The sequence below is a fragment of the Stegastes partitus genome, unplaced genomic scaffold, assembly GCF_000690725.1.
Source record: "Stegastes partitus isolate 25-593 unplaced genomic scaffold, Stegastes_partitus-1.0.2 Scaffold646, whole genome shotgun sequence".
NCBI classification, from domain to species: Eukaryota; Metazoa; Chordata; class Actinopteri; family Pomacentridae; genus Stegastes; species Stegastes partitus.
In genome coordinates, this window is record NW_007578377.1 from 1 (window position 1) to 22076 (window position 22076).

The following is a 22076-nucleotide window of genomic DNA, read 5'->3' on the forward strand; positions in this document are numbered from 1 at the left end:
GCTGATTGACTTTTTTGTGCGTCCTGACCTGCTACACATGCCCAGTGAATCTTGTAGCTGTAGGTGAAACAACCTTCTGACAACAGTCAGTTGAATGCAAAAAACACTGCGAAAATGGACAAAATGCCCATTGATCGAAATTGGACGGGCCGCCATTTCCAAACCGGGCCTCATCTGCGAAGTGTTTGAAGAACTTTTAATCACCATGTCATGTAGTTTGTGCTGGTCAAATGTCAGGTGTGTACGGCGAACCCCCTCGGAGGAGTTCGATTTTGAAATGGATTTGTTTTATAGGGAATAAAAACAACAACCAGTAATTGGAAACATGAAGAATGTTGGATTTAGCAAACACCCAGCAGGATAATCAGTCAGTCTCTACTTGCTGCTTCTGTACTTTAATGCTTCAGTTAAAGCCCTCAGTAGGTGGCGCTCTTCACCTGCTAACCTTCAGGTGGAACTCTATAAAGCACCACAACGTCACCTGCTGTCGGTCAGTAGTGAACCTGAGGACACACTGTGTGGGAAACTTTCTTTGTTTTATTACAAATTGATGCACAATTCAAAACATAAAAATCTTAAATACAGTTTTTAACCTTAGAAACAGGCTACCGGCACCGATCAGCGTAAATTTAACAGATGTTTCTATTAAAGAATCTACAAAAGCTCAAGCCGATATCGTTTGATCACAGGCGTTCTGTTGCCATCATGGTTATTGGACTACAGCTGGTTCCGGTCGCTGAAGGGTGTCGGATCATCAGAGCGCCCGAGATGTGCTGCAACATCTTCGTTTGTAAATCTGAAGGCTCACGAGTAGCCGGCGAACAGTGGAGTAGACAAACTGAGAAACAGTGACGCTGGGTGACTTCACACATCCTGTTCTCAGCTCTGATCGTTTTTCTGTGGACAGAAGACAAACAGAGGAACATTAAATAACTGTTTACTTACCTGTGAAATGATGAGAACATTGGGATCAAATGGTTGCCATCACTCATCAAACTTGACTCCGAACTCTACCTTGAGTTTATCCACGACTCCTCCTTTGCGGAAATTGCCAAAAGCTTTGAGGAACTTGGGCGTCGGTGGTTTTTGTCCAAACAGAGCCATGCCTTTGGGCTTCTCCTCGTTGGTTTTAGCACCTGCAGGAGCTTTGGCTTTGGTCAGTTTCCTTCACAATGACAAAACACAGATGGACAATCCTCAATGGGCTGCATATTTACATTTAATTTAGTATTTTATGTCGCATAACAAGGTCTTGACTCTACATAAAATCCCGTCGACTCACCTGCCCTTCCTGGCCAGAACCTTCTGAGACTCTGGGTAGTGGACGAGGATGTCGAACAGATCTTTCTTTTCCAGGACGGAGAGGTTAGCGAAGCCGTGTGCTTTCACGTTAGCCGTGCGTCTGTTTCCTCCATCTTTAGCAGATTGTAGTAAACTGTTCAAACACAAAAGCAGCGTTCCTTAAATAGATTGTTCAGTGTTGTCTGATCATACAATAAAGGAAGTTCTGGTGTTTAATAAGTCATGATGTGATGGAGATAGTAGAGCTGGAACCGGAAATGCTCATGACTGACAACAAACCCATTATAAAATAATGCCAGACCAGCCTGGAAGGCCTTGAACCTGAACACTGGGAGGCTTGTGCACCTGCAGAACAACTGGCTCTGAAGTTTGAGGAGACGCTCACCTGGACATCATCTGTATCTGTCCGGCTACAGCTGACTCTACTCCATGATCTCGAGAGCTCATATTTCCTTTGCTCTTGCAGAATTCATTTGGTCCCCTTCTCATTTAAATGAATCTCCACCCCGCCTTGCCCACGCTGAGCCGGTCACCACTGTTTGTCTAATATTGGCTGGGTTTGATACGACGACTACGGTTGTTGACTTCGCTGCTGCATCGTGTTTCGTTACTCTAATTGGTTGCAAGTCAATTAAACTGCATCCAGAAGCATTTTGGTCTTGGAACCTTTGAATCACAAATGAATCTAAACCAGGGATCTCCAACTCCGGTCCTCGTGAGCTACTGTCCTGCAGGTTTTAGACGTTACTGCAACACACCTGACTCACATGAATGGATCTCCAACAGCTTGTTGTCAAGTTCTACACAAGTCTGTTAATGATCCATTAATGTGAGTCAGGTGTGTTGCAATAACGTCCAAAACCTGCAGGACAGGAGACTGGACTTTTTAGGACTTTAAAGAGACAGAAGCCCCAGCTTCAGATGGAGGCTGAGAAGAAGCGCTTCAGAGATGTATAGTATGAGGACAGTATGTTTTTTCAACACCAAATCATGAAAACATAATGTCGTAGACCCCCTAAAATAAGAAGCTATAAACCTGTAAATGTGCATAATATGGGCTCTTCTCGTAGATTAATGGTAGCAACTGGACTTGCTTGAGTTCCTTGAAGACGTTCCACCTCTCATCCAAGAGGCTTCATCAGCTCTGACTGACTAGTTGGGAGTTCCAGATATCCTGAAGGAGACATTAACACCTGAGTTTAGGTTTCAGTTGGGGGTTTGTTGCTCCTGCCCCTTGTTATGCGAGTCGTTAGTGCTCCCCCTGACACAGTGAGGTTCGTTAGGGTCTGTTGTGGTGAACTCCAAACGAGTCAGAACTGATGAAGCCTCTTGGATGAGAGATGGAACGTCTTCAAGGAACTCAAGCAAGTCCAGTTGCTACGATTAATCTACGAGAACAACCACGACCTGGAGAATCTTCACAGACAACATGGGCTCTTTAATTTGGCAGAATTATTATGATTTTTCCCACTTATTTAAAAAAAAAAAAAAATCTGTTGTTTAAACTCTGTAAAATTTGCTTTTGCTTCATGTCAGAAAACCTGAGACAAACACTTTTTCCAGTACGTGTCATCAAGACCCGTACTGGGTGATAAAATGATCAAAATGAAGCAAACACATGGACTGGATGATTCTCTTCTAGCTGCGTCCTCTGCAGACTAACCTGATTTCTCCGAACACACATCCAGCCTTCAGCGTGACGAACACGATGCTGTTGTCGGGTCCTCCCACCACCTGCACCGCTCCACTCTTAATGATGTACATCTCTTTACCGATGTCGCCCTGCAGAGGGAGGCGGCCCAGAGGTCAGGACATGCTGCTGGTCGTGTCATAATGATGAACACGCTTCATCCATTCATCCACTGTCTCACACACGCTCACCTTCTTCACCACAAAGTCTCCGGGTAGATAAATGATGGACTTGAGCCTCAGCAACATGTCCACCAGCATCTGCTGGTCACAGCCCTGAAGCAGACGATGTTCTGTTAGCGCTGCTCAGATGGATGTGGAAGGTGGGGAGTGTGTGTGTGTTTAGAGGACGCCTTGTATCACCTGAAACAGTGCGATCTTCTGGAAGGTGGCCAGGTTGATGTCCACTGCGATGGCGGTTTTCATCACCAGAGGCATCTTGTCCAAGAGCTCCGACTCATCTGGAGACGACAGATTATTACTAATAAACCTCTTGTGGTGACTCTTCTGCATGACCAGATAGGTAGAGAATAAACCTGCACATTTTTATTCAGTGATCTTTTTTAGAATCCACTTCAGTGGTCGCCCCACCATCATGAATATCCTTTGAAGCTGCTCGTCATCAATGAGTTTATACGACTAGTTTATGGTTTTTTTATTCTTCTGACAAGGATTGCAGGATGAGGTTCTCACCCAGCATGCCCTGAGCGGCCCAGGTGTAGTTGTACCACGTCCGGACCCTGTTCTGGACCATCTTGGGGATGGTGTAGGTGTTCATGTATTCAACACATCCATCCATCGAAGCCCGGAAATACGTCTGACCTGCCGTCGCTGCTCCGATGACGTCTCTCATCTAACGGACAGGAATAGAGAGAAATAAACTTTAAGTGGAATCTGTGTACTTTATGACAGCACGGATTAAAAATATCTGTATTTAAATGGCGTCACACGACACGATAGCTCGGAGTGAAACCATTCCCCTACCTGTCCGATCAAACTGGAGAACACGAAGACGCCGATGAAGAAGTTTGTCATCTGAAACAAGATCTCAAAGGTGGTAACAGGCTCCGGAAGACCCCCGATGTTGATCAGACTGCGCACCGCAAAGTAGTAACACCGCAGGTATCTGTAGAATAACACATAAAATAAGATTGATAGCTACAGATAGCGTGAAATAAAACATCGTCATTTAATTTTGACAGGACGGACAATAAAGTTTTGCTGTTTTTCTCTGTGTGGAGCTTCTACAGCTGCTTCAAGTCAAAGTTTCACAGGTTTTAACAAAGAGAACAAAAAAATAAAAGGCAAGAATAACACAAAACTGTAGGCGTAGGAAAAAAAAGTATAAATACAACTTTCTAAAACAATAGTACTATTCATATATTACACATTTATATTATAACGCTACACTATCAATCCTATAAACTGAGGTGGAACATGCTGTAAAGAAATGATCATATGTGGCCATAATCTAATAAAATAAAGGCTGAAACTGAAGTTAAGTTTAGTACCGCTGTTAGCGCTGCCAAAAAACAGCAGACTAGTTAAATTTAAGGCTTCACTCGGTTTTTCCAGCTGCACTGTGAAGGATTACGACTGTCTTCAGTTTACACACAAAACACCAGAAAGGTTTGTGTTCTTAGCTTATGAGCATCGTGTTTGTCTGTATTTGTGTTTTAGATAAAGGGACAGGTTGTGTCTAAAATCACTCGTTCGCTGCTCCACTTTCACTCTTGTCTTCATCACAGACGTCAACATTTTACAGTATATCTAGATTGTAAAATCAGTCACATCGCATCGTTGAATTGTTTCTGGGTTTCCAGGGAATCCTTGGTTTGTATATATATACATTTGTAGGGTCATAACTTTACTTTAAAATTAGCCAAATTAATCCCAGTAATCATTGATACTGTACGGTATTATCCTTATATTAGCTTTATATTCAAACTGTAATTAATAATACCAAAGGATCTAATGTTAAAATAGACAGGTTATTTAATAATACTGTTGGATCTAGTTATATTATGGTCGGGTTGAGTTGTGTTTTCCATCATTTTGCAGGGTTTCAATCCTTAATAGTAAATTACTGATGCAAATTCACACCATAAATAACACTATAGGGTCTTTAAACTTGCTAGGTTCATATGTAACACCAGTCATATTAGTTTTTTTTCTTCGGTGCAACAACTGTGCTTTCTGTTATTATTTTGCTTGTTGAAACTTTTAAGGACACAATATAGTGAACATATAAACACTCTTGAGTGATTCTGGACACAGAAAATGCATCACGAGGGGTACCAGGACCACGGAGAGCTGCAGCTGTGACACCAAAGCTCAACAACAACAACAACAACAAAAGAACCAGTACATACGCTGTGCCCTCTCCGTCGTACACCCACGTGGTCGACGCGAGACCCTGGTAGACTGAGGCCACGTAGTAGGCGCAGGCGTTGAGGTGGAGCATGTAGAGCAGGTAGCCGGTGGTGCGCGCGACTCTGCAGAAGATGAGATGGACGTGAAGTGATCTCTGTGAATATTACACTGGGAGCAGCACGTTCTACAGATGATGAAAATGTGAGTGTAGATAGATATTCTACAATTCTACAATTTCATTAGCATACGCTTTTATCCAAAGCGACGTACATCTGAGAGCAGATCCAACACAAACAAGGATCTAGTCAGGAGAACACAATCTAGATAAGAGCCACAGAACAAGCTCAAATGTGATAATGTGTTGATGCCAACAGCAGGCTGTAGGGAGGTAATAGGATCTTCTTTATTTTGTTTGTTTCCAGTCTGTCAAGTGCAAAGGTGTTCAGTGAAGAGCTGGTCTTCAGCAGAATCAGCAGATTGAACAGAGTTTGGTGACTCGTTCCACCACCGCGGAGCCACAGAGGAGGAAAGTCCAGCTATCGACCTCAGGCCCTGTTGTGGTGGTTGGATCAGGAGGTTTTTGTTGGTCAAGGGAGTGTAGATCTGAATGAGAGAGTTCAGGTAGGAGGGAGCTGCTCTCGTTGTGGTTTTGTAAGCAAGTGTCGTGGTTTTGAATTTGATGCAGGCAGCAACTGGAGGCCAGTGAAGCGATCTGAACAGCAGGGTGACATTGTGCTGCTTTTGGCTGGTTGAAAGCCAGACGTGCTGCATTCTGGATCATCTGCAGAGGTTTGACCGCGGATACAGGAGGCTGGACCATTATGGGAGCTTGGAGCAGGACTTGTGCTGCATGTTCAGACAGGACAGGTCTGATCTTCCTGATGTTGTTCGGGGCAAATCGACACGACCGAGCAACAGAGGCCACATGAGCCTTGAAGGCTAGCTGGTCATCAATTATGACACCCAAGTTTCTGGTAGATTTTGTGAGTTTGATGTTGTAACATGCACACAACAATATATGTATACGACAGTACGTTTCATCAAGAAATGGATAAAAAAACAAGTCTTCACACCAGGAATCAGTCCTTGTTGGGGAGTCAAGGAGAACAACAACAAACAACATTTGAGATAAACTGTTATAAACTTCATGCATGAATTGAATTCAAATATTCTCTTGCTAAAGTTGCAGAGCTTTAAAATCTAAACGAACATTCGGCCTCTTGCCACAGCGTTCACACGGAGCTAACGAAGCCCGTCAGCAGCAGGTGAACCTCTGTCAGGTGTCCGGTGGAGCTGAAGGCAGAAAAACCTGGAAAAGATTCTGATGGTTCCAAAAGAGAACGACGACGAGCTGATTTATGAACTTGTTGCCGTCCAACTGTTCTTTTAAAAATAGTTTATGGAATGTGTTTTTCCCAAAACGCTGTTAAAACAATGATTAAAATGTTTTGTTCAGACGTTTTGCACCCGTTTGCAGACGTGAGCACCTACCTCCAGATGTAAGCTTTGGCCATGACGCTCTCGAGTCGATCGCTGAACTCGAAGAAGGCATGGACCTGGAGCCGACAAGAAAACGGCAAATGAAAAATATGTTTTCTCAGATTTTCCTGCATTCGCTTCGTTAGTAAAAAGCCGCCTGCCTACCCTGGCGAAGCGGTTGAGTCGGTAGATGGAGGAGAAGTTAAAGTGCAGACAGAGCAGGTCGAAGGGGAGGATGGTGAAGATATCCATCTGCACAGAGGGGAACAGAAGAAACTCACAATTTTGCAAATTCAGCTGAGATTCCAGGGAAGAGGGAAGCTTGTTCAGTTGTGTTCAGTACGGTACTGGGACACAAACAGAAATAGAAGAGGTATTAAAACAGTTTGCTTGGTTGGGCCCCTCCAGAGCACCACGAACCACATCTGAGACGTCGTGATGATGATTAAAAGGGAATTGTAATATTTTTTAAACTGGACAAAGACTGCATTTGACATCTTTTAACCTTCAACAACGATTTGAACAGAAACATGTGAGGGATCGGTCTTAGCTGGGGACAACATTTACACGTAAAGTAAACAAAATTGTAGTGAAGTAAAAGAACGTTTCCCTCTGAAATCTGCACACTCTCACCTTGAACCTCTGTGACTTGCGGTAATGCACCTTGGTCATGGCTCGGTCTTTCTGCGGGCGACAGAAACATCTCAGTTAACTCCACAGTGCTGACTAACAGTGACGCCTCGTGATGCTTGGCCACTCACTATGATGTCTCCGGCTTTGACGAACTGAAGCCGAGGCTGCCAAAGGACGATGTCGATCACGTTCACGAGGTCGCTGAGAACGTCGCAGATTATCCACGCCGAGTTGGCGGCCTCGTTGTGGTAGGGGAAGGCCAGCCGGGCGGAGCAGAACCAGACGTTGTAGTTGTACGCCACCGCGACCACCGTCAGCCAGGAGATGTAGCGACGATCTGGAGGGAGGAGGACGCAGAGATTTGAAGTATTTACACTTTCAAACAACACATGATTTAATCTGAGTTGGACTTCAGCTACCTGTAAAAGGATCGATGGTGCTCCCTAAGACGGAATCCATCTTCTCCTCGATGGGATGGAAGAGGACGTCGAAGCAGGAGCAGGAGATGTCCGGGAGGATCTTCGCCTTCTTCCTGGCCTCCTCCGCCAGACGCTCCTCCTCGGCTTTCTTCTCGGCCTCCAGCCTCTTCTCCTCATCCTTCTTCTTCTTCTCCTCCGCCTTCTTGGCTGCTTCTTCGGCCTTCTTTTTATCCGCCTCTTCTTTCGCTATCCGCTCCTCCTCCTTCAGTCTGATGTAGTCGTCCTTCTGCAGGATCGGCGCTGAACGAGAAAGAGGTGGTGGGTTAAAGAGTCCTGCCTGCTGGTGTGTTTCAGTGTGTTTGCCTCCATACTTACTGACTGGCGGGGTGATTTCTGGAGACGTGGCGTAAGGATCGATGGCTTTCTCTGCCAGCTCGGCTGAGCGCTCTTTTAACTTCTTGACCAACCCTCTGAGGGTGTCGTCTGTGTAGCGGAAGTAGACGACAGGTGGAGGAGGAGGAGGTTCTTCACTGGAAACAGGAATGAAAAGTTAAAGCGGAGAGGAGGGCAGGAGCAGAGGCATCGGTGCAAATGAACGGTGTGTGAAAGGAAACAACATTCCCCAAAAGTGGGACAGCTTTTCCAGATGTAGAAAATAGGAAATGTCATTTTTATAGACGATAACTTCCTTCTACACGGTCTGCACAGAATGCAATCGATTCTTCGAAATCACCTCCATGTGAATGCTCTCCCTGATCAGTCACAGACGCCACTAAGCTCCTAATCTTCTTTCCTGATTTAGAAGTCACATGCGGCAAGTCACACTGCCATCGCTGTCACTGCAGCGTAGACGCAGGAGGGATGTCCACACGTCTTATTGTAAGGAAACAGTGAGGAGGAGCTATGAGGACGTGCTCTTGTGTTTACAACGCAGAGCTGATGTAGTTCACTGACACCTGAAGGCACGAGGAGTTCATCAGAGCTCAAGCAGGGTCGAGATATTTGTAGTCAAGTCTGTTTTTTAAATCTGCAAATCACCGGTTGAGTCTAAATGGGTCTAAATGGCAACAAATACACAGCGAGCAGTCGACAACGTGAAAGCCCTGATAGAGTGAATAGGTAATCTCATTAGTACGGCACCTGTCAAAGGCGCTCACTGCACTGGGACACGTTGAATCCAAAGGAACTCATCAGATCTTTAAAAAACCACATGAGAGATTTGGTAGCGACTACATGTCACACTTGTTGTTGCTTACATCTAGCATGTATTCTCCTTATGTTGTTATGTGCTGTTTGTTTTTAATTGTTGTAACTTAAATGTTATCAGGCTGCAGTCTTGGCTTCCCTCAAAAAAGAGCTCAACGGGACCGTCCTGGTTAAATACAGGCTCAATCATTTTTATTTTTATTTAAAAAGGCAGCAAGTCAGCAGTCAGTTGTTGAAGCTGGTGTGTTGGAGGCAGGACAAACCTGTGGCTCAGCTAATTACAGAGTAGGTGGTTTAATCCTCTCTGCAAGCAGGACTGTCCCCGACAAGACACTGAGCCTGAAGCTGCTCTCAATGGCAGAAAAGGAAAAGCGGTCCACTATGAGAAGACGGTGAGCCAGCACGATGCTCAAGTCCTGCCTTCATGTGGATGTTGACAACTACCTAAACTACCGACCTTCATGGCAGCGGTATCCCCTGATGGCTATGACCTCTGTCAGCAGGATAACATACCCTGTTGCACCACAAACATTGTTCAGGAATAGTTTTTGTTAAAAGGGGTTGACTTGGCCACCACTTTTCAGGATCATAATCCAGTCACACCATCTGTGGGACGTGCTGAATAAAACCAGTCTGGTCCATGGAGGCACCCAGTCACCGTACACGAGCAATTTCCCCTCTGGGATCAATAACGTCTTTCTGACTCTGATCTGCTGTTGAAGTGTTCTGATACCACAGAACACCTTCAGAGGTCTGAGGAGCCTTGACAGGTTGGAGCTGTTTGGCAGCACAAAGACAACCTGCACAATATTAGGCAGACAGTTACATGCTGTGCCTCATCGTTGGGTTTCTCGGTGAACTGTAACGCTCTGCTGGGAACCTTCTCACTCATATGGATGTTACTCAGACACATACCACCCACCTAAACACTGCTGCAGACCACGTACACCCCCCATGGCAGCAAAAAGCACAAAAACTGCTCAATAAAGGCTCGAGGAGCACGACAAGGAGCCCGAGGTCAATGCAAACTATCTGGAGCCCAATCCAGTGGAGCATTCGCAGGGCGAACAGGAGCAAGCTGGGGATGAAAGAACCTCATTTCTCATCCTGTCCTCTGAGGCTGCTGATGCATGAAATGTTCAACTCCCTGATTCAGGCGTTTGACGGTTAACCGACGTGGCTTCCTGCCTTTCACTAGAACCCACAAAGGTTTAGCCGCTTGGTGCATTTAGCCCGTGCTGCCCTTTTTATTGTCTTCTTTTACAAGCTCATGTTCTGCCCAATAAGCCACATAAGTGTCTCATCTGAAGGACCGGAGCTGCATTCGGTAAAAACATCAAGGTCAAAATGACTTAATTCTGAAGGCTGCATCTTTCCTTTAATTCACCAAAAGTTAAAGATGAATTAGGATTCATGCTGGATAAAATGTGGTGCATTCTTACCCTTCAGCCCCCTCTGGATTGGCAGGAGCAGCACCTGCAGGAGCAGCACCTGCAGCAGGAGCTGGAGCAGCAGCAGGAGCTGGGGCAGCAGCAGCAGCAGGAGCTGGGGCAGGTGCAGGTGCAGGAGCTGGAGCTGGAGCGGGTGCAGGAGCTATAAGAAAAATATAGCAGCACTATTGAGTCTGTTTCTAACTGAAGATAAACACTGACATCAGCAGGTGATCCCGTCTAAGACATAAAAACAGACAGAAGACAGTCGTAGAGTTTTATCACGACAACGTGTGAAACATGACAGAAAAGTGCACTTTGTGTTTTACTGTAATGTGTTTCCTAACGGCGCTGCATGATGGAACGTGACAAAAAGCATTTGAAGCTAACAGTTCACGCTGTGATCTGGCAGAGGAGGATATCGTTTCATGTGTCATTTGAAAGCTGGAGCTGCAATCGAACATCATCCACGAGGGAAACTTCTTTCTTCGCTTTGTGCAAAAAAGCAAAAACACACAACGCTTTGTTCTCCACGATCTTCCTGAACAGATGGAAGTGTACAAGGTGCATTTCAGTCGCTTGATTTTCCTTAAATCACTCGATCGTGTGGACTGTCCGGTGTTTCATGCCAGTTAACATAATTCTTTTTATCTGTGTGTCTAAATGAGGACAGATGGACCGGTTACTGATCCAATAGTGGCCATGTTGGCTCAAAACACACCCAGAAAAAATGAAAAGGAAGCGAGTCTATAACAGCAGGAAACAGCACAGCACAGGGATGTGAAGGCAAACACAACCAGTCACACTGCATGAAGACCTTCACCACGCTGGGCCGACGTATCCGACACAATCAACCAAACACTCACACCAAACAGACCAACACCTCACCTGGTGCAGGCTCCTCCTTCTTGGCCTCTTCTTCTTTCTTCTCCTCTTCTTTTTTCTCCTCCTCCTTCTTTTCCTCCTCCTTCTTTTCCTCCTCTTTCTTTTCTTCCTCTTTCTTTTCCTCCTCTTTCTTTGGCGTCTCTTCTTTTTCATCTTTCTTCTCAGGAGGCTTTTCCTCCTGTAGACACACAACAAAGGAACGCAGTCAAAAGCTGTAGGACTTTTCTTTTTGTGTGTTGTGGGTCCAAAAGTCTACATGCAGGTTTTCACACTTGCTAATGTCCTCGTGTGCCCGTATAGTTAATCCTCAGTTCCTCAAACTCAAGCACAAAAAAGCAAGTCCACTTCCACAGGACCGGCCTCCCTGTTAAGACACACTCGCTGCTCTCCTGCTCACCAGAGCCAATCTGCTTCACCTTAACTCACCTTGTGTGAACTCAGCCTCACAAACACACAACAGACACTGAAACTGACCAGAGTTTAGTTTAAATGATTCACCTACTGCAGGAAAAGTCTTTAAGAAACAGCACAAATTAATTAAAAAATAATAATAATTAGCAACAAATAAAATGTGCTGATTTTACAGAAGTGTTTTTAAAACACATTTCCACTTCAGGTCTGCTGTTTTCAAAGGTAATAAACGAGGTCTTACCTTAGCCGGTGGTGCCGGGGCTGAAGGTGGAGTTGCGTCTTTGGCAGGCGGGGGCTCCGGAGCCCCCATCCACTTCTTCAGCCTGCTGAACATGTTGGGCGTCTCTGTGGGCTACGACCCGACCGTCCACCTCTCCTCCTGCTGCTCGGAGCTCAGATTCCTTAAAAGAACCCTCTGGGATCCTTCAAGTGTTCGTCTCACATCAAAACAACAGACCGGGGCAATTAAACTTCCTAGAAGCATTAATTCCCTCTGGACACTCCCCCCTCTCTGCTGGAGCCAACACCGGATCAGCCGTCACAGCCACCAGGCGCTGCTGATGAACATTTAAAAAGCTCCACCACCTTCTGACATGTTGGCAAATCAATATTAAATAACTAATATGGAAAAGGATCAATTAATGAAGGATGCTGCTTATTTTATCATGATTACACACAGGGTACTTATTATTCTATACAGTCTGTTGAAAAAATAAAAAAAGAGAATAACTAAATCAGCATCATCTTTAGCTTCGTGTTTGAAACAATAAAGGACATTTTCAAATCTACTGAACAACAGAATAACATATGAAGTAAACCGGAGTGACTCGTGGCACTAAAGGCTTGTCATAAAATTAGACTCTGCTGGTTATTTCAGGCCCTTCTAGGTGTGGAGTCCACAAATAGAGGGAGCGCTTAGTTAATCAGCTGACTAACGGGATTAGTTAAGAACTGAACTGTGCTGACATACAGATGCACAGGTACTACAACAAAAGACGGAATTATATGGACATTATAAGTAAATCAGGAAATTTATTTTAGCAGGTACAGACGGGCATAAAATCAGTCAAATAATAGATAGTGTCACAATTAAATTTTCTCATGATTACAGATAATCTCTGTGTGGCTTTTTACAACTACTGTGCAGCGGAAAACTGAATAAAAATGTGAATCTGCAAATGTATTCATTCAGTGTTTAGCCAGCAGTGTCCACTAGGGGGCAGCAGTCGGGATTCTAATATCGCACATCATAAATAAATTGTTTGTTTGTTGCAGACAGCTTTTTTCACACAGCTGCAGATTTGAAAGGTGTCACTTAAAACATTTACTTACAATTACAACAAATTAATTTGCTTAAAGCTTGAGGTTGAAGTGAACCGTTAAAGTTTGAATGAGTCCGTCTCATCCCAGAGAAAAATCTTAACATCAAAGAAAACACTGTACAAAAGAGCAGTAAGAGGCTGAAAACAAAACTGTACATTCACTCCCAAAAAGGAGCGATAAAGAAAAAGTGAAGCCGGCTCGTTGTCGTCCTCACTGACCACTCGCAGTCTGTGGAGGAAGAACAACACACAACACAGATTACAGGTTAATGTTAACCAAGTAGAAACAGTTCCTTTGAGGACAACAGTGACGTGTGGTTACCTTCATTTTATCGATGATGTTTCTGTTGATGTTTCCTCCGAAGGCTCGCAGCAGTTTGGGAGTCGGCGGTTTGGGTCCGAACAGCGCCAGTCCTTTCTTCTTCTCCTCCTCGGCCTTGGCTGCTGCCGGGCCTTTAGCCTTCATCAGTTTTCTACACAAAAAAAACCACAATTACTGCCTTCAACAACCAGTCAGGTCGTTCTTTACATCCACATCTGTCCAGGTTTCACCTTCTTACACATAAATGTCATCACTTTGTTTGACATTTGTGCGAGCGTTTGTCGTGATGACCGTATGAATTTGTGCATTGAGGCCACAAACGTGCTTTGTGGGGTAACAGTGACCTTCCATCCATCCATTCATCCTCCATTAACCTCAACATGTTTTTGGACCTTGTGGGAGGAAGCTGGAGAACCCGGAGAGAACCCACGCTGCACGGGGAGAACATGGAGACTCCCCGGGTGTTCTCACCGGGACGTGAACCAGCGACCTTCTAGCTGTGAGGTGACGATGCTAACCACCGATCCACCGTGCAGCCCGTAACAGCAACCTTCAGCCACCCAGATCTAAACTGTTGGTCCTTGTGTCTGAGTGAATGTTGGTGCCAACGTTGAAGAAATTCGCTCCATGTTGTCCAAGATATTCACAAGAATGGGATGCAGGTACGTAAACATAATACCTCCATGCTGGTAACAGCTGAGGCCAAATTCAGTATGTTTGGCAAAAACTGGCAATAAACGACAAAGACATGAAGCAAATGTGCTCCGATGCTCTAAAGCAGGAACCGCTAACACTTGGTGTGGAAAAACATCTGAAGAACAGTTAGATGTGACTGATGTCTGAATAAGTGAGCAGCTCTGCACCAAGTCAATATGTCTGATTTGTTTAATTCAGAATGGCTTCTGCATCCACAGTGACCACCACTGTGATCTGATAATCATCACATACAGGGTTGTTCCTGCTCTGAATGGGCCTCTGCAAGGCGACTACACACAACAACAAGCAGCATTGGTTAGTGTCCAGTAAAACCAGTGAGTCTCTGTGACCTTGTTTACTGGAAATCTGTGCACATCCCTGTTATTTATGGCCTTTTGATGAGCTGAAGTATTTATCATGCCTGACAAAGTGAATCCCTGCCTGGCTGAAACCTCTCCTGTGTGGCACTAAAAAAGTGCCAGAAAAGCCCCGACAGCTGCTGTAATCACAGCAGAACACATCAGTAAAGAAACCCAAAGTGTTTGCTTCAGGCCCACGACTCACCTGCCCTTCCTGGCCAGAACTTTCTGAGACTCTGGATAGTGGACCAGAATGTCAAACAGGTCTTTCTTCTCCAGGACAAAGAGATTAGCGAAGCCGTAGGCTTTGACATTAGCCGTCCGCCTGTTGCCTCCGTCTTTGGAAGACTGCAAGAGACTACGGAGAGAAACACAAGCTTTTATGTTTGTTTAATCCCACGCCTTGTTCTTGGAGTGTGGATCTTAATTGTTTGTCTTGTCATTTAAAAGGATGTGTGAACTAAACCTGCCTGCTGATGTTCATTACAGCCGCTTTTCTGTGTGTGAAATTACCTGATTTCTCCGAACACACATCCAGCCTTCAGCGTGACGAACACGATGCTGTTGTCGGGTCCTCCCACCACCTGCACCGCTCCACTCTTAATGATGTACATCTCTTTACCGATGTCGCCCTGCACAGGTTTGATTCACACAGAAGTTACTGACTGGGTTTTAAAGGGAAGGAGGAATTAACTCTCATTTACTTTGGATGTGCTAATAAACATTATAATCCAGGGTAATCATATAATCATAACGTTAGCTCACTTTTTTCACGACAAAGTCTCCGGGCAGGTAGACGATGGACTTGAGCCGCAGCAACATGTCCACCAACATCTGCTGGTCACAGCCCTGTGGGAACATGAGGAGATGTTTAACTTTGCAGTCTTTGGTATCCTTCAGTGTTTGTGGTGTTGTTTGACGTGTCTGCACCTTGAACAGATCGATCTTCTGGAAGGTAGCGAGGTTGATGTCGACAGCGATGGCGGTTCTCATCACGAGAGGCATCTTGTCCAGCAGCTCCGACTCATCTGAGAACATCACAGGAGGAGACATGAACATACCTTTTCACTCACGCCTTTCTATCATTCTGTAGACATGTACGGTGTCTACTGACCCAGCATGCCCTGGGCGTCCCAGGTGTAGGTGTACCAGGTGCGGATTCTGTTCTGCACCAAGGAGGGGATGCGGTTGGTCACCATGTAGGCGACGGTGTTGTCCATGGAGGAACGAAAGTAGGTCTGCCCCGCTGTGGCTGCACCGATGACATCCCTCATCTGGGGCAGGATGACGATAACAAGAGTAAACACACGAACCAAGAAGAACCTGAGTAACTACTTGAATCAACTAGACGATGGGATGAGGAGTGTTTGTTGTCAAAATGCGACATTCAGCATCTTTGACAAGGTTGTTGACAGTCAAGACTCCACAGGGAACCAATGGACTACAACAGAGTGACGGATGACGGGTTGTTAGTGTGACATCACGCTTCGTTCATCTAACACTACTTTACCAAGACAAATGGAGAACTAGATGATGATTTAAGGATCTAATCTCAGGATCCCTCAGGATGCTGGGGTTGATGCTAGCAGCTATCTCCGTTACCTGTCCGATCAAACTGGAGAACACAAAGACGCCCGTGAAAAAGTTAGTCATCTGAAAGGCGATCTCAAAGACGGTGTGGGGCTCGTTAAGACCCCCGATGTTGATCAGACTGCGGACCGCGAAGTAGTAACAACGCAGGTACCTGTGGAGAGGCGAGGGCTGTTAGAGGGGTTCCCACGAGCTCGGCTGCACGAGTCCAAGTGGATCCACAGCAGAACCAGTATCTGTGCTGTGGAGGGGCGGTTCTGAGTTCTGCTAAAGCTCAGAATCTTTCTTCCCTTGACGTCTTGCCGCAATTTTTTTTTAACGGACAAACTTTGCTGCAATTTCTTTAGCTGCTTAAGAAAAAGGAATTAAAAAAAAAAAGAAAAACATGGAGCTGGAGCAAATCAGTGCAAAAAAAATAAAGAAAAAAAATGCATAGAAGCAGAAAATGAATTTATAAAACACAAGGCAAAAGCTACAAAAGAGAAACTACCTGGCCGAGAATGACGGACATAAAGAATGCCCCAAAAAGGTAGTTGGTCATCTGAAAGATCTGCCCGAACATGGAGTCTGGGATCGGCAACTCAGCGATCATCAGCAGGGACTTCTCGGCATAGAAAAAGCAGCTGAGGTAACTGCAGCAGCAGCAAAGAGAGATTTTAAATTTAGGATTTTCTCTGGATGTATCACAAGATGGAGATTCTGTAAACTGGAACTCAGAACACTGACTCTCTGAAGCTCTGTCTTATCTCGTGTTGCATATAGAATAAACCTGTGACTGTTCATAAAAGACATCCAGCCATGCGTGTAGACTCACTTTATTTGGTTGTAAATTATACTTTTATAAAGCTTCAATCATAAACCTACTGAATGCTGGAGGTCACAGGAGATGATGGACCAGTGTTCCTAATATTTTGTCCACCCGATTAACATACACGAGGAAGGCAAAATTAAAGAAAACCTTTAAGGCATTATCTAAATTCAGTGTTCATTTTGATATTTTATCCTAAAACCTTCATCAGGCAGCACCTTTAAACCTCTGTGACCAGTTTATGATTTATTAAACCTTCTTTTTTAATTGTACGTGAGCATCTGAAACGAGTCGTCTCAGATTTGGATAAAGACTCTAATGTAAAATCCCCTTCCATTAAAGAGAAGGCAAAACTCACAATAGTCACTCAAATAACTAGAAACTGATAAAAATAACAATAAATAAAAATTTGCTAAATTACAATTTAGTGAAATAAGATGTTGCTTTTGAACTGTGGTTGAAAAAATAATTTAAAAAAAACAAACAAAACAGACCAATGAGAGGCCTTTGCTGATGAGCAGTGGCCCAGAACACCTGTCAACAGGTGCAGAAGTCTGACTGAGAGTTACAGAAACACCTGATGGCAGTAATTGGCTCAGAGGGTTGTTCAACTACATGTTAGTTCACGGGTCCCATCAGGCTGGTTTGCTTGTTTTTTAATATTTCTGTTGAACCACAATTGAAAAGCAACGTCATGATGTTCATTATATTTTTATTTATTATTACTTTTCTCAATTTCAACTTATTCCAGCTGTTTTTTTTTTCCTCCTTTAATGGGAGGCTATGAATAAATCTGAGGACGACTGTTCCTGTACAGCTTGAAGTGTTGAGAGCGAACTGGTGGCATAATTCAACATTTCCTCCAGAGTAGAAATTAAACTGACAGAAAAATGTGTCAACATTTACATTTTTTAAATTAACGTTGTTGTGCGATATAATGTCCAAACATTTACTGTGTAAGAATTCTGAATCACGGCAATATTTTCCCTTTTTTGTTTCTGTCAAAAGCATTAATGTTTGAACGGGCGTCACCACGGCTGAATGAATAAACATCACATAGATAAAGCCATACAGCATCCCCAGTTGATTACTAATATCAAGATAATTATTTTTTGCATTATAAGCTCTTCTAAATTGTATGTTAAATTATGAAAATGTGGTTTTTATCTTACAACATAATTTGCATATAATTTGCATTAAACATCTAGAACAGAAATCTGAACATTAAACGTAGCCGTCGTCTCATGTTGTTCTCGTATTAAAGGTTTTAATGGAGAAAATCTCTTTACATCACTCCATAAATCAGATAAAACTGTCAACAGCCACAAAAAAAAACTTTCTATAAAGACGTTTGAAAGAAACTGTATAAAATCTCCCATAACGTGATAAATAATGGAATAAAACTGTGTATATAGGTGCTGCTCAAGTGGAGATTTTAGGCTTGTATGTTTAAAAAAAACAACTTATTTTGAGTAAAACGCCATAAAAGAAATGTTTTCAGCTCATTTTTCTTTTTTCTTTCTTGGAGGGAACACAAATGTAGGAATAAAAATGCATTTTAACATAGAAAACGATTGTTTTTTAACTGCAAGGCTTAATAAATGTCCACATGAAGCTTCTCCAGTCGGTGATTTCATTTTATGTTTTGCAAATTTGAACAATATTTATGTTTAAATACACAACTACAGTATTATCTCATTAAATTTGTGCTAAATTGTGCAAATATTCAACAGACAAAGAGCAGCGAAATACACTCCTAGATATTACTGAAGCAAAATAACCCAAAATTGTGCATATAAAGCATTTTGATTTAAAGAGATGTCATGTTAATGTGTCAACTGAGACCTTAAGGAGACTGAAATTAAGGAAATTTTAAAGGTGTGTGACATACAGAAAAAAAGACGCTGTACTTACGCGCTGCCGATGCCGGAGTAGACCCACTTAGTTTTGCCGATGCCCTGATAGTCTGAGGCCACGTAATAGAAGCAGGCGTTGAGGTGGAGCATGAAGAGCAGGTAGCCGATGGTGCGGATCACTCTGACGGAGGATTTAGGATATCAGTTACTACTGTCTTGATATTGTCTTCACTACTTCACTAGATTCAGTGCAGATTTTACTACAGTATCTGACTTTTGGTTTGATAGCTGCTGATGGGGTAAAGGCTCCTCATGAAGCACCGACATGTTAACGGTTAACACGGTGCTGTCATAGTCCCCCCATGTGACGTACCTCCAGATGTAGGCCTTGGCCATGATGCTCTCCAGACGATCGCTGAACTCAAAGAACGTTCCTCCCTTGAGCAGAAGCAGAGAAACGTCAGCCAGAAAGGAAACCAAGTCAAACATGTCGGTAAATATCCTGGACAGAATTAGCACGTGTGAAAGTTCACCTTGAGGAGACGATTGAATCTGAAGATGGATTTAAAACCAAACTGCGTGTAGAGCAAGTCAAAGGGAAGGATGGAGATCACGTCGACCTGCAGAGAGACACACAGATCAGGTTCACATCAGAGATATCAGGATGGTTTCTGTCTTTGACGAAAGAAGCCACGATAGTTAGTTCTTCATACTAACATGTTTATTATCGGGATGCAAGGTGGCTTGCTAGTTAGCACCGTTACCTCGCAGCTAGAAGGTCGCTGGTTCGCGTCCCAGTGAGGACGTCTAGGTGGAGTCTCCATGTTCTCCCCGTGCAGCGTGGGTTCTCTCCGGGTTCTCCGGCTTCCTCCCACAGTCCAGAAACATGCTGAGGTTAATTGGTGATTCTAAATTGTCCGTAGGTGTGAATGTGAGTGTGCTTGGTTGTCTGTCTCTAAGTGTAGCCCTGTGATAGACTGGTTACCTGTCCAGGTGAACCTGCCTTCACCCTGAGTCAGCTGGGATAGACTCCAGCCCCCCATGACCCTAGTGAGGATTAAGGTGGAGAGATCATGGATGGATGGATGTTTCTGGACTGTGGGAGGAAGGCGGAGAACCCGGAGAGAACCCACGCTGCACGGGGAGAACATGGAGACTTCACGCAGAAAGATCCCAGGTTTCCTCACGACGATCTTCTAGCTGCGAGGCGACGGTGCGAACCACCGAGCCACCGCGCAGTCCCTTTTTTAAACATCATGATTATTGTAAATAGCTACTGTACCATGAATCTCTCTGAGTCTCTGTAGTGCTTCTTCGTCATTGTTCTGTCTTTCTGAAAGGAGAAAAGTCACATTTAGCCAAATCGTAATCCAGGCTAGTGCCAGCCAGCGGTCAGGATCACGTCGTTCTTACTATGATGTCTCCTCCTTTGACGAACTGCTTGCGCGGCTGGAAGATGATGTTGTCCGTGAGGTAGATGAAGTCCGCCAGCAGGTCCACGGCGAACCAGTAGGGGATGGCGCTCTCGCTGTGGTAGGGGAAGCACAGGCGGGCCGTCATGAACCACACGTTGTAGTTGAAGGCCAGCGTCACCAGGCTCAGCCACGTGATGTAGCGCCGGTCCGTGAACGGGTCGATGGTGCTGCCCACCACGGAGTCCATCCTGTCCTCGATGGGCTTCAGCACCATGTCCACCGCCATCCAGCCGGCCTCGGTTACCCTGGTCTTAATGGCCACCTTCTCATTCTTCTTCTCCTCCTCTGCCTTCTTCTTGTCCTCCTCCTCCTTCTCCTTCTTCTTCTGCGCGTCCTCCTGCTTCTTCTTCTCCTGCTCCTCCTTCTTCTTCTTGTCTGCCTCCTCCTTCTTTATGCGCTCCTCCTCTGCCTGCCGCTGCCTCTCCTCGATGACCCTCGTGTAGTCGTCTCTGCGTAGAACTGGTGCTGAAAGCGCATCATCACAAATGAATAAACATCTAATGCAAGTCAGATATCCATCATCTTTACTTCCCAATTAAACCATCTCACAGACATCACACCTTCAGGTTTTACAGTGTCGGTACTTACTGACAGGAGGGCTGATCTCGGGGGACGAAGCGTACTGATCGGCCACTTTCTCCTTGTAGATCTGCTGCCTCTCTCTCATCAGCTTGACGATGGCTCTGAGCTGGTCGTCTGAGTACCTGTTGATGACTATGGGCGGAGGTGGAGGTGGAGCCGCCTCCTCTCTGGAAAACAGAAGTCAATAAGACAGGTTGGCTCATCACAGGAGGGAAAGAACCGGTGTGTTCCACTTAGAGGAGGTCCTGGTTCACTGTCAGGGCCTAAAAATACATGCCATGCTTTCATTTTTTCCCGATGTAAGGTCCTGCTCTCAGGCCTCCTGAAGAAACCTTTAAACAAACTTCAGATATTCCACATTGCAGCAAAATTGATCATAGAAACTCTGGTTTTAAAGGCTCAATTCATTTTAACTTTTAGCTTTTAAGTGACTTCATGTTCTTTGCTCCTAAATATTTAGCTGATATTCCAGATCCCTGGACCCTCGAACTCTGGTCTCTTAAATCTTCCCCAGAGTAGAACTACGCTAAAACATCTTAAGCCAAATCAGCTTATTTTCTTTCTAGTTTACTTAATGTAAATACAGTCGTAATTGAAAAAGTAATAATAAATGAAAATGTAATGAAAACCATGACATTGCTTTGAATTGTTGTTCAACAGAAATATTTTAAAAAAAAAACAACAAAAAAACAAGCAAACCAGCATGATGGGACCAATAAACTAATATTTAGTTGAACAACCCTTTGAGCCAATCACTGCCATCAGGTGTTTCCTGTAACTCTCAGTCAGACTTCTGCACCTGTTGACAGGTGTTCTGGACCACTGCTCATCAGCAAAGTGCTCTGATTGGTCCGGGACAGTTTTGTTTGTTTTGTTTTTTTTAAATTATTCTTTTCAACCACAATTCAAAAGCAACATCTTATTTCACTACATTATAATTTAGCTTTTTTTTTTAAAAAAATTATTACTTTTTTCAGCTTCTAGTTATTTGAGTGACTTTTCTTTAATGGAAGGGAGTAAATACATTTGAGGACAATTGTAGATGAGATTAGCTAATTTGTAGTTAATCAAATGTCATAAAAAGTATAGAGTGAGCTTCAGATTTTCAGATTTCGTTCATCATAACTGGAATGTTGATGTTCGTTTGGGCCCAAAGTAATGTTTTAATACAGTTGAGTCACAGAATAAGACAAACTAATGGCGGCTGCAGCAGACCAGCGTTCTCTGAGGAGTTGTTTT

The 22076-nt window shown here is 44.2% G+C and overlaps 2 protein-coding genes across 2 annotated transcripts in view; both read right to left on the reverse strand.

Moving 5' to 3' along the window:
* Window positions 1-984: 984 nt before the first annotated feature.
* cngb3.1 (cyclic nucleotide gated channel subunit beta 3, tandem duplicate 1) lies at window positions 985-12161 on the reverse strand. The gene is made up of 17 exons (XM_008289930.1): window positions 12069-12161; window positions 11843-11858; window positions 10544-10694; window positions 8271-8425; window positions 7896-8195; window positions 7605-7813; window positions 7477-7527; window positions 7009-7095; window positions 6856-6920; window positions 5364-5486; window positions 3976-4117; window positions 3685-3844; window positions 3355-3452; window positions 3184-3267; window positions 2966-3084; window positions 1283-1435; window positions 985-1165 (listed from the first exon to the last, which is right to left on the reverse strand). Exons 1-17 carry the CDS (start codon window positions 12159-12161, stop codon window positions 985-987), a joined length of 2187 nt encoding a protein of 728 aa, XP_008288152.1.
* Window positions 12162-13408: 1247 nt separating this feature from the next.
* The window catches only part of LOC103363255 (cyclic nucleotide-gated cation channel beta-3-like), a 12699-nt gene continuing 4031 nt past the window's right edge, over window positions 13409-22076 (reverse strand). Inside the window, exons 5-17 of the mRNA XM_008289932.1 lie at window positions 20844-21004; window positions 20194-20720; window positions 20063-20113; window positions 19314-19400; window positions 19154-19218; window positions 18839-18961; window positions 16129-16270; window positions 15641-15800; window positions 15457-15554; window positions 15292-15375; window positions 15040-15158; window positions 14732-14884; window positions 13409-13622 (exon numbers count right to left, since the gene is read on the reverse strand). Coding sequence (XP_008288154.1) covers window positions 13409-13622; window positions 14732-14884; window positions 15040-15158; window positions 15292-15375; window positions 15457-15554; window positions 15641-15800; window positions 16129-16270; window positions 18839-18961; window positions 19154-19218; window positions 19314-19400; window positions 20063-20113; window positions 20194-20720; window positions 20844-21004 — 1984 coding nt within the window. The remainder of the gene's footprint in view (window positions 13623-14731; window positions 14885-15039; window positions 15159-15291; window positions 15376-15456; window positions 15555-15640; window positions 15801-16128; window positions 16271-18838; window positions 18962-19153; window positions 19219-19313; window positions 19401-20062; window positions 20114-20193; window positions 20721-20843; window positions 21005-22076) is intronic.